This window comes from Mercenaria mercenaria, chromosome 2, assembly GCF_021730395.1.
Source record: "Mercenaria mercenaria strain notata chromosome 2, MADL_Memer_1, whole genome shotgun sequence".
Taxonomy (NCBI): Eukaryota; Metazoa; Mollusca; class Bivalvia; order Venerida; family Veneridae; genus Mercenaria; species Mercenaria mercenaria.
Window position 1 is genome coordinate 102152596 of NC_069362.1, and position 15599 is coordinate 102168194.

A 15599-nucleotide genomic window follows, 5' to 3' on the forward strand; every position below is an offset into this window, starting at 1 on the left:
AATCTTGAGATATTTACTTGAAATGCATAAAAACTTTTATATAAAAGTTGGGTCTAGTATTACCTTAAGAACATAACGTTAATTCCCTGATAAAAGCAATATTACATAAGTCGTCGAAATGAAATCATGCCTTGAATATTAAATCTAACTTACACGTTCAATCTAATCGTAAAAGATAATGGCTTGTGTGTTTGTTTTCAAAGATCCAAACTTTATGCACTTGTTCGTCAAGATATGCAAATTGGTATCAAATATTATGTTAACAAATCATGATACATTAGACGAAAATGATATATTAAGTATACATTTGTCAAAATGGTAATTGAAAATTCACTGAACCAATGCGTTTGATACAAAAAAATATCGTATAATTACTTCACAAAATAGACTACTATTGTATTTGCAACATGAAGTCTGTAATTATATTTACAACCATATTTTATTGTACAGCAGCTGTGTTTGGACAGTTTGGTTACACATGGATTCCGTTCGGAAATGATTTTCTGGAGCAACTAGCGCCGATGATTTCAGCCTTTTTCGCGGGAAGAGAAATGTTGGGTCCAGGCTATCCTACATTACTTCTTAGGTCGTATCATGCTGTATGTCGATGATTTATTATTTCTTTTGTTGTGTTTAATTCAATTGTAAATATTTACTATTAGATATTCGTCATTTTCTATTGCGTTTTTCGAAATTAATGTTTTGCGATAAAAGATATCAAATACTATTAATGCTTCTCTGTTTCTGAAGGCAGAGGTACCTGAAAGGAGATTACATAAAGTACACTTCAGAACACGTGGGTTTGGACCTTTTCGGGTAAGTTAACATTTGTCTTAAGCCGACATGAAAAATGAATGTTTTGCATTTAATACCATTGAGTTGTATTATTTGATTAGTTTTGTAATTATCTTTGTGAATATGTAGATAGAGATCATATATTGAAATGTGTCACATTCACACGTTCAAGTATATGAACTTTTATCAAGAACTATTACATTTTTGCTTGTATGTTCCACTATTTCTGAACTGAATACTTTTCACAATCAAACAGTTGTTTCAAAACATAAGGGTAGATTTCTCGGGAGCACAGAGCACCACAAACACAGCTACAGAGCCACGCATTTGCAAAGAAAAGAAAAAGAAGCCGTAACGGAAAAATATTATAGAATCCAACAAGTACATTTTAATTTTATGCAACATAGAGAAAAAGGGGGAGGAAGGGGTAGAAGGGTAGGTGGTACTGTTCAGATACGTGAATTCTACACCTCACTTGCTTTACAAAGAATTACACTAGTTCTCACCTCAGAGTAAACCGTTATCCAAAATAAAAGCTGAGTATGCAGGTTATGCAATCTTTGCCTACTTTTATATGCACGATTAAAATTCATCACATCAACACAACTAGTATTCAATTTGCCATAACTTTACTTGCAAAGTTTTTTGTATGAATACAGTTATTATTTCATTTATATTTTGATGTTCCAGTACCAGTTTTGCCGTGCCATTGTTCGGGTGTTACCAACTGGCGGTCTTTCCTTACAATACCCTTCTTGGAGCAGATGTGGATTTATCTAGAGCTGACAAGATAATATACTTTATAATTAAACTGTAAATGACTATTTGAACTACAGACTGTTATAAATCTAAGATTATACTGAAATTTAGATATGTGTTATGCATGTTTGGCGTTTACTAATTTATATTACTTTTATTTACAATTCTGCTGATCAAGAAACAATACATAGATATAGTTCCGTACGTATATTCGGTGCATACATATATGTTTATAGTTGGCGGATAGAACCCATTCTAATTCGGACATGGATACTATTCCGCGCGCATACACAAGTTAGTTATCAAATTTGTTTCTATAAATATGCATGTGATATTAAGTCAGTATAGGGAGAGTTGCAAAGCTCTAAATCTATGACATGTGTGCGTGTATGTTGAATATTTTATTTTTAATTTTGAAGTGAATCATCAGTGCATTTAATTTTGATGATTGTATAACCATATCAAATTCTACGGACGGTCCATAGTTCTAAGCAGGTGCCACCAATGTCTGAATTTAAGTCCGGAGAGACACCTAGTGTCTACTTTACCATCTAGATCCGAAAAGTCTCCAATGTCTAACTTAAATGTGTCGGTGTCACATAAAACTAAATAAATGCGGAAACAAAATACAAAAACAAAAATAAAAAAAACAACTTTAATAAAAAGAATGTTAGCGTCATGCATATCATCATAACAAGACAATAAAATGTTGACATAGATGTGCTTTGAATATTAAATTTAATCGTTAAGTTCAGTGTAATTTTTTTCTCTTATAACAATTGAATGTAAGAGTATGGTAATATCGTTATCAAAGCTATTAAGTTACCACGATGTCTTAGTCTAAATTATGATTTCTAGTACTTATTTCGTCAAAAAGGTAATTATAAGTTCTCCGAACCAAGCAATTTAATGTAAGCAGTGGCCACTTCCCCCAACACCCCCATCCCTTTGTCTACCCCATACCAGTTTTGTATCTTGCATTTAATTACAAAAGCAACAACTCGAACATTTAATTACCTGGCAGTTCTATCAAAGTCCCCGATACATGACTTATGCCTGCGATTGTATTTTGGCATGTGCGGCACAAAATAATTACATGTAATCACAAGAGATATATATCTCCAGTTTGTAACATACAAAGATATCCTTAAAATGAACGATAACTTAATGTTTCTTTATTCATATTCAAGTAATTTTCGTTGTCCCGTATATCACATTTGACTGCTTAGATGTAAATGAAATAAGTGCATGTCAGAAGTGTGTCTCCGCTGGAGAGGAGAAGTTATTATTGTTATTAATTATCAGTTCTTTTTTGTATAGTATTGAAAAATACTAAATCTGCAATATAACTTATTTGCATATTTTCCCCTTAGTAAATGTGACGTCATTCTTTCTATACAAATATTATTGCCGGCGAGTTTGCCTATGGAAAGAAAGGAAACATTATGTACAAATACCGGTATTACATTTTTGTTTAGGTAAGCAACGGTCGTAAATACATGCCCCCGAGTACCAGAGTGCCTTCGGTGTCCCAATGGTTAAAGGTAATGTTTAATTCCAATTTATCTTCTAGTTCTGAGGTCAACCTATGGAATCAATAACCAAGTAATATGACATATCTTACTAAGTTGAATGAATTCAAGCCTTCTGTCAAAAACATTTGCTCAAAAATGTCATGTGGAGTAAATTATTTTATATAACATCAGTGACTTGAAATAAATTTCAGTTGTTTTGTTTTGTATATTTTAGTTATCAATGTCTCGGAATAATTTGCTTTTGACTTTGTTTTGATATATGAACTAGCTAAGACCTATCAACATTCCAGTGAGTTTTCTTATTGCATTTTAACTGAAAGTCTTATTTTAACGTTACTCTAGTGATAGATTGTATTGTTTTCAGTTCAAGAGATTGTCATTATGTTCATGTTCATGTCTCTCTGTGTCACACGTCAAAAGAAAGGGCCACAGTGCAAATTAGAATATTATTCCTTTTATGTAATCCTAGCTTTTGATGCATTAAACATGCATCATTAGTTCATATGTTGTATTTGATTTAACTTGTACAATTGGAAATAATATGTTCATGTTTATTTGCATTGCATACCGAAAAAGATCTATCTGTCTGTGATCAGAACGTGATTAATACAGCTGTGTGTCTCAACACATCATAATGATATATTCTTATAATTATGACAAAACGTAATCTTTATTCTATAAAATATAAGAGATATTACTTTGGTCCATATATGCAATTTACAGAATGGACACAAAATATAAAAATGTAAGTAGATTCCTCGGAACCAAATAAAATAATACCAGACTGGCGTTGATTGAAGTTGCTCATGAGAAGTAATGAACTGTGCAACAATCGTCACACCCCGCATGCCCCCCCCCCCCCCCCCCCCCCAGCACCAGCGTAATTGGAATTCTGTTGTAGAAAATTGAATGGACTCCATAATCCCAAAAAGGGTACGAAAATACAGCAACACTGGATCTATGCACGTGGATACTTTTTACAGCTGCCACTCGGCACTTAAAGACTGCTATTATAACACTTAATATTATCTGGCCTTCTTCAATTTTCTTGCATTTCCATTGGTCAATAGACGTCACGTGCACACATGGTATACATGTATTCAATATCCAGATAGTAATTTTCTGATATGAATTTTGATTAAAACAAAATGGCTGCCGCATCGCAGGCTTAATTGGATTAGCTCCAACAATAGATATCGTTTTCGGGAGTAAATTTAGTGTTTCCTTGCCGTTTTCATTTCTCCTACTTAGTTTAGGCTCATGAAGATCGCAATAAGAAGCGGAAATAGAAGAACAATAACTCTGCATCGGAGACACGGCCGTTGAAATTTTGTTTTAAGTTAAATAATCGTAAAGCAAAGGAATTAACATATTTGTTGCACAGCAGTTTGTTGTAGGATCATTTAATCTACATGCAAGATAAATGATTTAACATTTCTGACATCGTGAAATCTGATGATTTTCGAAAGGATTTTTGTGTTTCCGATCAAAACCAGTTCATAACCTGTATAAATGAACTCTTGTGTTTTGTGATTCGGTCAAAATACAGTTCATTGTGCATTTTATGGCTGGTGTTCATCAACTATAGACAAGATATGATCACCAAACAAATGGTTCCAGGATTCCAGTCTGCACTGTAAGTAGCTTTGTTGATTTACAAAATGTGTCAGTTGTAGCATGGAAGTAAACAATAGACGGCAAGATACAGCTTGTTGGTGACAGGATACGCTGTCTCGAAAATCCATATCAGCCTCGACAGCGTATATCCCATATGCTGTCACCAACAAGCAGTGTAACTAATAATAATCTGTAAGAAGATCATTTGGAAGCAGAAAACCCAATCAAGCAAAATTATTGCAGACGGGATTTGAATGAGTCTGCTCATGAGAAGTAACGAAATGAAATACACCCCACACCACATGGCCATAGCATAGACTTATACTTATTTCTAGTACAGGAAAATATAATGGAATCCATGATCCCAAAAGACTTGGAAGTATCACAACAATGAATCCAACTGCTACTTGGACCACCTCTCCGCTTCGGTCCATACATTTGTTTGATTTGATTGGCTAATGCAGGGAGTCGCATATGGACTTAAGAGCAAAACGATATTTGTAGAACTTAATAGTAGCACTTACATTATTTAATGACATGCCATGTTGTAGCCAAAGAATCCATCCATGTAATGCAAGAACACAATCGAGAAAAATGTCAAATGCAATAAAATGTCCCATTCGCTTTATCGTATGATAAATTGTTCGATTTACTACATAATGGTATGAAATATTGACTGTACCAAATGATTAACTGGTTACGACGTTGGATTTAAGATGCTTTAGCGTTCTCCTTTAAGAGTAATGTATCAGATCATTCACTGGCATTTTCAAAATGTTACGTTGCGAGAAAGGCAACATTTATTTTAATAATTTGGTAAATAAGACATACTTTTTGAATAGGGAAGTGTCTACTTATTACAATTATCATTATGAAGTAGGCTATGTTGCCAAAACACATTTGTAACTGAAATATGATAATTTGGTGTATTGTGATGTATATGGTGCGTTTTTGTTTCCACGTATCGTTAACCTCGTTCTTAGTTATAACCTTTAATAAGCTAAATGTCCATTTGGTATAGTATGTATCATTGACTACAGATGTATATTTCGCTGATTGTTAAACATTTTAATCTATTCTGATTTATTATTTGAAAAAAACAAAAAGATTACTGTCATTTAGAGCAGCGCTGGCTACATTGTCACATATCCCTTAGACATGCCATATCTTTTATCTTTTAACTGCACTAACACTCATTTTCCTTCACCTTATACATAGTGTGCTGCACAGATGTAGGCATTTGAGGGCTAATTTGGGTTTTTGCACTCACTTTTTTTATCACAACTGTCATTGTCCTCCTGGGTGGATTGAGTAGCTTGGGAGACTAGACACTATCTCTTTTTTTACCCCAACGCATGGCTATTATAGTCAGTTGTGACTGTCTGCCATTATCAAAGAAGAAAAAGATGTTTTGCGTCTTGCTCCTGTGGTATTATGCTTTATTGTCTTAAATATAACCGTAAACTCAACGTAGCGGGTGCTATGAACAAACTATGCAAATGATCTCTATGTATGCCATACCTTCATGTATGTTGAATATTATATTCATAATTATAATTCAATCTTTCTTACTGTTTTAATTGTGATTTCTTTATTTCGACTTTTAAAAGTACCACAAATTATATTATTCGTTCTCGGTACCACATTCCTACAAGTATCCACCGGCAATAAAGTATCAGAGAAACCAGTTTCCCTCTTAATAAAGAGCACCAACAAATTAAGCTACTGATGTCGTTTACTGCGTCTTGCTGTGACGCGAACAGGGACCGAACCCCCTATGCTCTACCACTATGCTCTGCCTGAGTCGGGAATCGAACTCGGGCCGACGCGAAAATAAAAACATTCCTGCGTTCTTGACCAATACACCAATATAAGTACTTTAACTTTAAAAACAAAAGCGTTCACAATTACGTTAAAGAAATATTCTTGCGTTCACAAATCAGAAAATGTACCAGAAAAGGACATAAGACTGAAACTTTATAATATATGTAGCTTTAGTGTAGTGATTGATAACGCCAATAATATTATCAAGAACCTCAGACATTATTTCTATAACATAAAATACTATCTAAATGTTTTGGATACAATGTTCGTTAACAGTATTAGATGTTGGATTCAGTTTCACAAAGAAGAGTTTTCAAATTATATTTCAGTGGGGTAAGTTTATGGAGGAAAATGAAAACAATACCTAATGACAATGAAGCACCAATGAATCAAACACACACCTTAGTTAACCGTTATAAATATGTAGCATTTATTATTTTCATATCTATAGGTCTCTATTTTATTTTAGTATTGCACAGAGAGAATGTAACAATTTTAGAAAGTTTAAACACGGAATGGATTTCAATGGGTATAAAATTTATGTACCGGCAGTATGTAGGCATTTTGTGTCGAATAACTCTTATTTTAGATAATATTTTCTTTCAGATTTACTTAGTTGAAAACTGAAGCGCTCAAATGTGTCTCTAAAATGTTACATGTATTTCCCACAAAAGTCAGCTGACTTTCTAGAGATCAATATGAATTCATGCATGACACATGCATTTACTCACGCTAAAATCGTAAGTAAATCAATTATTATCTTATCTTCATTATCATACTACAGAAACGAACCAACAAATAACAAATAGATTTAGGGTAACATCGTTACAATATTCGCGGAATAATGCAACATTTCAATTATGTTTTTTAATTGTTCCTTGTATCCTTGGTGGCTAGGTTCTGTGTCTGAAACGAGACTAAAAGCAAGTGAATTTCAAATTATCAAAAATATAATCTTCCCAATATCGTAACAAGAAATAGACCGTCGACTGTACTTCTGATATATAGAAACATAATTATATAAGAAACAGTGTTAATCTTAAAATATGTAACGATAAGAAAATTCATGCATGAAATGAATAACAGTAATACGTTTGAACCTGTTGGCAAGGCTTGTATACAACAACCACCTGCATACTATAACCACCTGTATATTATGACCATATGTATATTACGAAAACATACATATTATGATTACCTGTATACTGAGTCCATCTGTATACTATGACCATATGTATATTACGAACACATGCATAATATGATTACCTGTATACTACGCCCATCTGTATACTACTATGATCACCTGTATACTAAGACCACCCGCATATTATGGTAACCTGTATACTAAGACAGTCTGCACAATATGGTCACTTGTATACTACAACTATCTGCATATTATGGCCCCATGTATACTACGACTACCTACATAATATGACCATCTGTCCAAGACCAAAAAAGGGCGGGTAGCTGGGTCCTAGTGTTCACTCACGCTGTCAATATTCTAAGTCTCATTTGGCGAATACACGACTGCACACCCTTATATAACACGGTATATAACACGTGCAAAACATGAATAATTTCGCGCTCAGCCAAATCAAGCAATACCGTATTTACCAAAGAAAAAAAAACAAAAAAAAAAAAAACAGGTACCGTACAACTGATACTTACGAATCGATAATAATTATATTTACACTACCATGGGCACGAATTTTAGTCCAGTGTAGAAACAAATCTGAATTTGTTTCGCATAAGGCGACGATGGAAAGTTGGAAACAATGTTAATAATTTTGTATGACACTGCACTCAACTATATATGAACTGTTCACATGTCCACACGAAGATAACTCTAAGAGAGACGAGCTGCAGTTGTATTGTCTTAAAGATTGAAAATTTGATTTCTAAATGATTGACTCGTTTGGGCATAAGTGACAGAAATAAACCTAAATAAAAACATGAATTTGGTTTTAATTAGAAAAAAATCAGCGTTATCCAAAACGAACTCAGTGTTGAAAAGACAATTGTATTTCCACTCAAACAAGAAATGATATGTTTGGTAAAGATCACTTAGACTTCAAATGCTGTAGCATGTATAGGCTTATCATTGAATGAAAATAAACCAATCAAAGCGTCTTGTGTCTCTGCTAGTTACGCTGAATGGTTCTTTAATCTGATTTTGCGTTTTTTTTTTATCTCAGTTACTAAATCTAAGTACTAAACGAAATTGACTTAATATTGAAATGCGACAAAGACAATGTGAATACAATGCAAACTGATTTATGTTGTGATTTTCCCTTTAATAGAACATTGAATCATTAGAACATTTAATATTTTGATGTTTTTTTTTTATATAATGATCAAAGTAAAATATCCATTCTAAGATATTCCTGGAATTAAACGCATATCTTCTCTTCGAAATTAGTAATAATGCGGTCGAAATAATGTAATAGGAAACAATACTAAACATTAGTTTGAAATATTTTTACATGTTCAGATTAAAGAGTTACAAGTTATAGGATATAATATACAACAATTTGGAACGATACAACGTTATTTATGACTCATATAGAGACATTTGTCCTTTTCCATTAATATTTTGTCTGGAATACGCTTATTCCATTATAATTCTATAAAGAAACCTAGTAAAAGATCAAGTAGATGAACCGCTATTCCTATTAGTCTGAGAGATTGCCAAGTAAATTTTTATAATAGCCTTTTGGTTTCTGATTTGATTATGACATATTAATGCACTGTTCTATTGCATCTACGACGGACTAATCGTATCTGTTGGATAGGAATAGCCAATTTAATCGAAAGCGCGTGACTTGGTGCAAGCTTCATTTTAAAGAATTAGCTATTGTAATGTATATTTGGCTGGCTGATTCAATAGCCTTGTTAATTAAAAATCGCCTGAACATAGAAATATACTGCAAGCTTTACTGATGTTCGTGAAATTTAATTCTGCTGATAAAACTATGAAATAGGTTTAAGCACATCTGTAAAGATAAATACTTGATCCAAAGGTATGTTCGGAATATTAAAACGAATGTAAACGTTCATAACTATTTCAAATCATGACAACAATTGTGATCTGTCAAGAAACAACAACAGTATATTGCTGAATTAAACATATGAGCCGTGCCATGAGAAAACCAACATAGTGGGTATGCGACCAGCAAGGATCCAGACCAGCCTGCGCATCCGCGCAGTCTGGTCAGGATCCATGCTGTTCGCTAACGGTTTCTCTAATTGTAATAGGCTTTGAAAGCGAACAGCATGGAGCCTGACCAGACTGCGCGGATGCGCAGGATGGTCTGGATCCATGCTGGTCGCATACCCACTATGTTGGTTTTCTCATGGCACGGCTCATATATGCTATCATAATCATCAAGTCATTACAATAAACATGAACAATGTAGCATTCTGACTCGAACTGATTCATTTTCCTATTCAACAAAGAAGGCTTAAAGTTTTATGTTATTTTACAACAATTCACTGTTCTGACGTCACAGTTATTACGCCATAGCGTCAAACGGCATAGCGGCGCGTTGGAAAAGAAACCAAAAAAAAAAAAAAAAAAAAAAAAAAAGAAACAGGCAAATATTTGATGAACGTCGTCAAGGATATACTTAAAAATCTATGGTAACGTGTTAGAATCGAAATAATATATCTCATTTAGTGATTTGCTCTTGAATAAAATCATTATTTGTCGTTCAGATGCGTATTATCATATTACACAGACTGCGCCGTCGTGATATAATTCCTTCGCATCTGAACTCCAAACAATGATTTTATTCAACGACAAACCACTGGATGAGATATATCATTTCTTAAATAAAGCTTCAAACTTTTGTTTTAAAAATGGCAATACACAGCCGCAGAACAAAGACATTTAATACAATATAATCTGTAAAAGTATGAAATTCTAAGAGAAAAATAATTGCATATTGCTTGGGTTTGATTTAGAATATTTAACGAGCGGTAATGAAATGTGCAACACCTCTCACGCACCAAGCACCGACTGATGTGGAAGTGAAATTCTATTATATGTATAAATAAAATGGACTCTATGATCCGAAAAGATCAGAAAATATAACAACGTGGAGTTCAATTGCGGGCAAAGTTAGGTTAAAGTAATTTATGTATCAAGTCACTATTGTTTGCAACATGAAGTCTGAATTTTATTTAAAAATTAACAGTTGCGTTTTCAAAAGTTACGTTCCATTAGGTGTATGCAATCCAGCGCAATTGCCTTCAGAAATTTTATAATCAGGTAATTTAATATCACTTCTCAGGACGTACATTCTGATGCACGTCTGTACTAAGATAAAAAATATGTTTATTGTTCACCGGCACACTTCTTGTAGCGTCAAGTCATGCTGGGGACTTCAAAGAACCTAATAAAAAGTATATTCAATTGATGCAAACAAAATTCCTTCAAAATACTTCCGCTAATTGTTAAAACCCTGCACTATTCTAAGTCATTGCAATTCTCCCTTTTTATTCGTTAATATATTTTCTTAAAATATGAATTTATTTGCAGACTATACTCAGACAAGTTTAGCCTCTTAAGGTTTTTACACTGTCTTCGTTAATTGAGTCTGACGGAATAAGTGGTAGAATCTTTGATATGTGTAAGGTATTCACCTGGCGGGAATAACTATAAATTATCTTATATAATTACAAGACTCCTCATATATATCACCGGTCCTTCTTTTGTGCTATATGACCAGACAGACCTGTATACAACACAAGTTTACTGGGCTAATGAATGAAAAAAATGTGAAAATTAATTTTAAATTACATTTAATAAAACCCCAATAGTTTTGACTATTGACCGGCAGGCCATTCGATAAATGTATATCACAATTATTCTTTTTTTTTGGAGTAATCGTTTACATAAGTCACACGTATACATATAGATAATATCAAATATGTAATTAGTCTCAATTCTATAAACTATAACCTACGAAGAATAACATTAATTAATGACCCTTTTTCTTCTTCTCTAACTGTTGTCTTTTCACAAACAGTTTGCAAGATTTCAGGACATCACCGAGTCAGAATTTTCCTTGCAAGAATAGATGAAATACTTGATTCAATAAAACTGTCAGATTTGCTAGACAACATATTTATCCAAAGCCTTGCTTTCAGAGTACTTCCTGAATATATACGCTTTACAGACTTTACTCACTGGGATTGCACAATTAAAAGAATAATATAATGTGTCTGAAATAGAATTCTGATTTATATTAAAAACATATAAAATGTATGTTTTAAAATTATTTCATAATATTTTCACAGTGCAAGTACTGGGGTGTCATAATTTTGAATGTTACCAAATAGCCATCTTGCTTTACAATATTATCTTTCGTGAGATGACGTTAATTAAACAGTTCAAGGATACTTTGCTCTACTATAACTAGACAGAATACTCTATTTCATCCTTATTCCCTAATAAGACTTTGTGAGTGTCATGAGACTAAAATGATTAGAGACAAAGCAAAAAGATTAATACATCTATAACTCTAAAATATCCTGTGAATATGGTGCTATTAGACTGAAGTCTGGGAGGTGGTCGTCAATTTTTATTTATCTAAGCATAGATAGGATAACATCATGGACAGTTGATCAAAATGGTAAAAACATAAATGACACTTAGAACGTCATTCAAACTGTCATTGAAATATTATAAAAACATTGAAGAAAGATGGAAAAAATTCATGGTTTTTGCTGTTTTACGGCATCTATATGGCAGACATACAAATTTGATATAAGTTTCTTGCCACGAATTTTATGTCTTTATTAGACAAATTTCGATACAACATTTCAAAACAGAAAAGTATTTTATCAATACATCTACATTATGTAAGTTCGATTATTCGTAATAGAAGTGTTTGATGAAAGGGCGTATTGTCTTATAACTCTCTTCAATCTGTTCAAATATTTCAAATAATTGTTCGTACAATGTCAAAACAAGCTACTCATAAAAGTTTTATATTTACAGTTGTCTCAAAGCTCGTCACACATTTGATAAATTCATACCGGAATATGTATTTATCAATATGTAGACAATACTCATTTTTTATTGCATTTTCAGTCAAAATATACCAAGAGTATGTGATTTTATTGAAAAAAAAAAAGAGAATAGAATTGTTGTTAACGATTTTCAATATTGTTCTTTTACATGAATGTGAACTTTGAGATCATGAAAATATTGATGCTATTAAGCGATTCAATTCAAATATCTAAACATATTTTGCAACTCAAAGCACTACAAGAAAGGTTATGGCGAAACTGGTATGATGCCAATTAACACTGACGTTAAAACAAGGATAATTTCTTTGTGGCTAAAACGTAGAAAATCATCCTCCATATGTGCAGCGTATTGCTTGAAAACTTGAACTTTCAAGCAAATGACCCATTGTTCAAATTGTTAAAACATGTAGGAATGAATGTTGTATGCATTAAATGTGGTGATTATATAAATTTCAAGACTGTAAATGGTTATGCAGTATTGTAAAGCAATGACTGAACATAGTAGCTCTAAAAGGTAGAAAATGATTTATTTTTGTTTGGTATAACGTCACACCGACACAACTATAGGTCGGATGGCGACTTTGCATGTTTTGATGGTGGATGATGACCCCGGGTGCCCATCCTTGCTTTATTTCATCATGTGTGAGCACTTGGGTAGAACCAACAATCCTCTGTAAACCAGTTCGATGGCTGCCTCACAGGAGAGATTCATCTCTGTCAAAGAAACATTGGAGACGAATATCACTTTTTATTAGAATGCACTTCTCTTTCCCCTTTTAGCAAAAAATATGTATTAGACCGAAGTATTATAAAAAGACCAACATATGTTAATTTTATATGCTTATGAATATGAACTGTAATGGAATAGAATATGAGAATACTGCATGTCTGTTTCAATGTTTTATAATTGATAGCCTTTTCAGCAAATTACTGTTTGGAATAAACTTGAAAGTACTTTACATCTGTTTCCTTGATTGTGTTTTGTTTTATTTGTTGTACTGTATTGCCATTACCTCATAGTGTCATTTACATGAACTTAGTGTTATGAAGAAAATTAAAAATGAAAAATTCAAGAGCAAATTTTTACAACCGTGCTTACAAGCAAGATTTTATTTTCTGCAAAAAAATAATATTATAATGTATGAAAGTGTTTAGATATTTAAAGTTCTCGTCTTAAATGTGCGTGACATTGTCTCATACAGTAATGACAAGTCTCATGCGATGTATTAAATATATTTATCAGCAATAGCTTGACAAATGTGAGTACTGGGTGTATGTTTCCGGCGCAAAAATATAACGTTACATCATCTTCGCTTGTGTTCAAAGTATTTACACTTGATATATATGTTTGTCACATAATTCTTTGTAATCGAAGTAAAATTATCTCTCTTGACGTATTAATTTTAGCTTCAAACCAATAACATTATAAAAATATGGCTTAATTAAAAAAATCACACCGAACATTATGCAAGCAAGCTTTGTCTACCATATTTTCACGATGCAAAGAACTAACAAAAATCGAAGTTTTGACAGTATCAAATAAAAAATAAAACTTTTGATATACATGTTCTCTGTTTGTGTGCTTTGTATATCAAAATTTTACACAAATGTACATTGATGCAAATTTTAAATTCTAATTATTTGCTTTTCTGCTATTTGAAAGTGCAAGTAGCTATTGAATAAAAAGGAAACTGTTGAATAATGGGCTTGTGAGTTGTTCATGTTTTCAATGATATGATATAGTGTAGTTCTTAAACGTTTTGGTAGGGCTCGGTGGATATTACTAACCATCTGTAACAACAGCGTGACGTCTTAGTTAATATATTACCTATAAAACGGAATATCTTAAATATCCTTACATGTGCCTTTCAAATATTTCTAAAGATTCGATAAAATAAAGAAAATCTAAGACCGGTGAAATGTTTCATTAATGCTATTTTATCTAAATGGGTGGTAACAAACCATGAATAAAAAAATACCTGGGACCTGACGGAAGTTTTGTCTAGAACATTACGTGTTTACCATAACTACTATTACACTGGCGGCTAATATGTCATCGATAGAGACAATTCCTTCTCAGAAGAGAAAATAACTTCATCAATATACCGGAACTTGTAAGGAGAATACAATTGCAAACATACTGCTATTAAATGTTTTTCTATCCACAAACTACAATAAATCAATGGAAAATCTACAAATATGACGTGTGTGACCATGGCTAAATGTTGCTGTTAAAACGCGAGACAGTTACTAGTCCTTTACAAAATGTATTGCTTTTACAAAGGCGAAAACTTCTAGTTGAAAGTAATACATGAAGTGAACGTATTTCACAGTGCGTCACTGTCTGTCGGATCTACAGAAAGTTTACAATGTACATAATTTCATCGACTTTTGAAGCAAGACACATTAAAACCAGTGCAAACATTTTTCACAATGATGATAATTTAGACATTTCAGTGTTTAGGATAGTCAGAAGTTTAGAACTTGTTTTCCTTCATCGTTGCTCTATTCAATGGTATAGACATGCTAGCAGACTTCAAAGATACGTTTTTCATCTTTTCCGGTAAATATGTGTAAACGTTTGCCGTTAAGTGGTATGCTTACATCGAGGTGAAACGGGGGAATTTGCATTTTTCTCTCGGTCGATCTTTTTTAATTATTTAAGACAGTTATTAAAAGTGTTAAAAATAATGTTCAAAGTATTTAAAGTAAATTCTATAATGAATCAGTTTATATATACATGTGTATCAAAAAGAGCGGATGCGAAACTTTGGTTGTGTCTAGCTCTTTTTTGTGCGTCACTGTTTCGACCGTACAAGTGTTTCTTCCTTTGCATTCTCCTGAACAAAAATATCATTGATGACTGACACACCTTGCTATGCAGCTTTTTGTCGAAACTTATATAAGGAACTATACAGTATAATCTATTAGGACATTTGTCTTCTTGTATTCCACATAATCCTAATAATGACAAACGGATTGCTCTTGTCGAAACAATTTATGATCAGAAGATATGCTTATTTTGGCTTGTAA

The 15599-nt window shown here is 32.8% G+C and overlaps 1 protein-coding gene across 1 annotated transcript; it reads left to right on the forward strand.

Annotated features, from left to right (window-relative positions):
* Positions 1-359: 359 nt before the first annotated feature.
* On the forward strand, positions 360-2303 carry LOC123562934 (uncharacterized). Its single transcript, XM_045355513.2, has 3 exons — positions 360-599; positions 751-816; positions 1486-2303. Exons 1-3 carry the CDS (start codon positions 408-410, stop codon positions 1573-1575), a joined length of 348 nt encoding a protein of 115 aa, XP_045211448.1. The 5' UTR covers positions 360-407; the 3' UTR covers positions 1576-2303.
* Positions 2304-15599: the final 13296 nt, after the last annotated feature.

Coding starts and splice junctions, on each gene's coding strand:
- LOC123562934 (XM_045355513.2), top strand. CDS start 408: ATGAAGTCTGTAATTATATTTACAACCATATTTTATTGTACAGCAGCT. Junction 600..750: donor TTCTTAGGTCGTATCATGCT/GTATGTCGATGA, acceptor CTGTTTCTGAAG/GCAGAGGTACCTGAAAGGAG. Junction 817..1,485: donor GTGGGTTTGGACCTTTTCGG/GTAAGTTAACAT, acceptor TTGATGTTCCAG/TACCAGTTTTGCCGTGCCAT.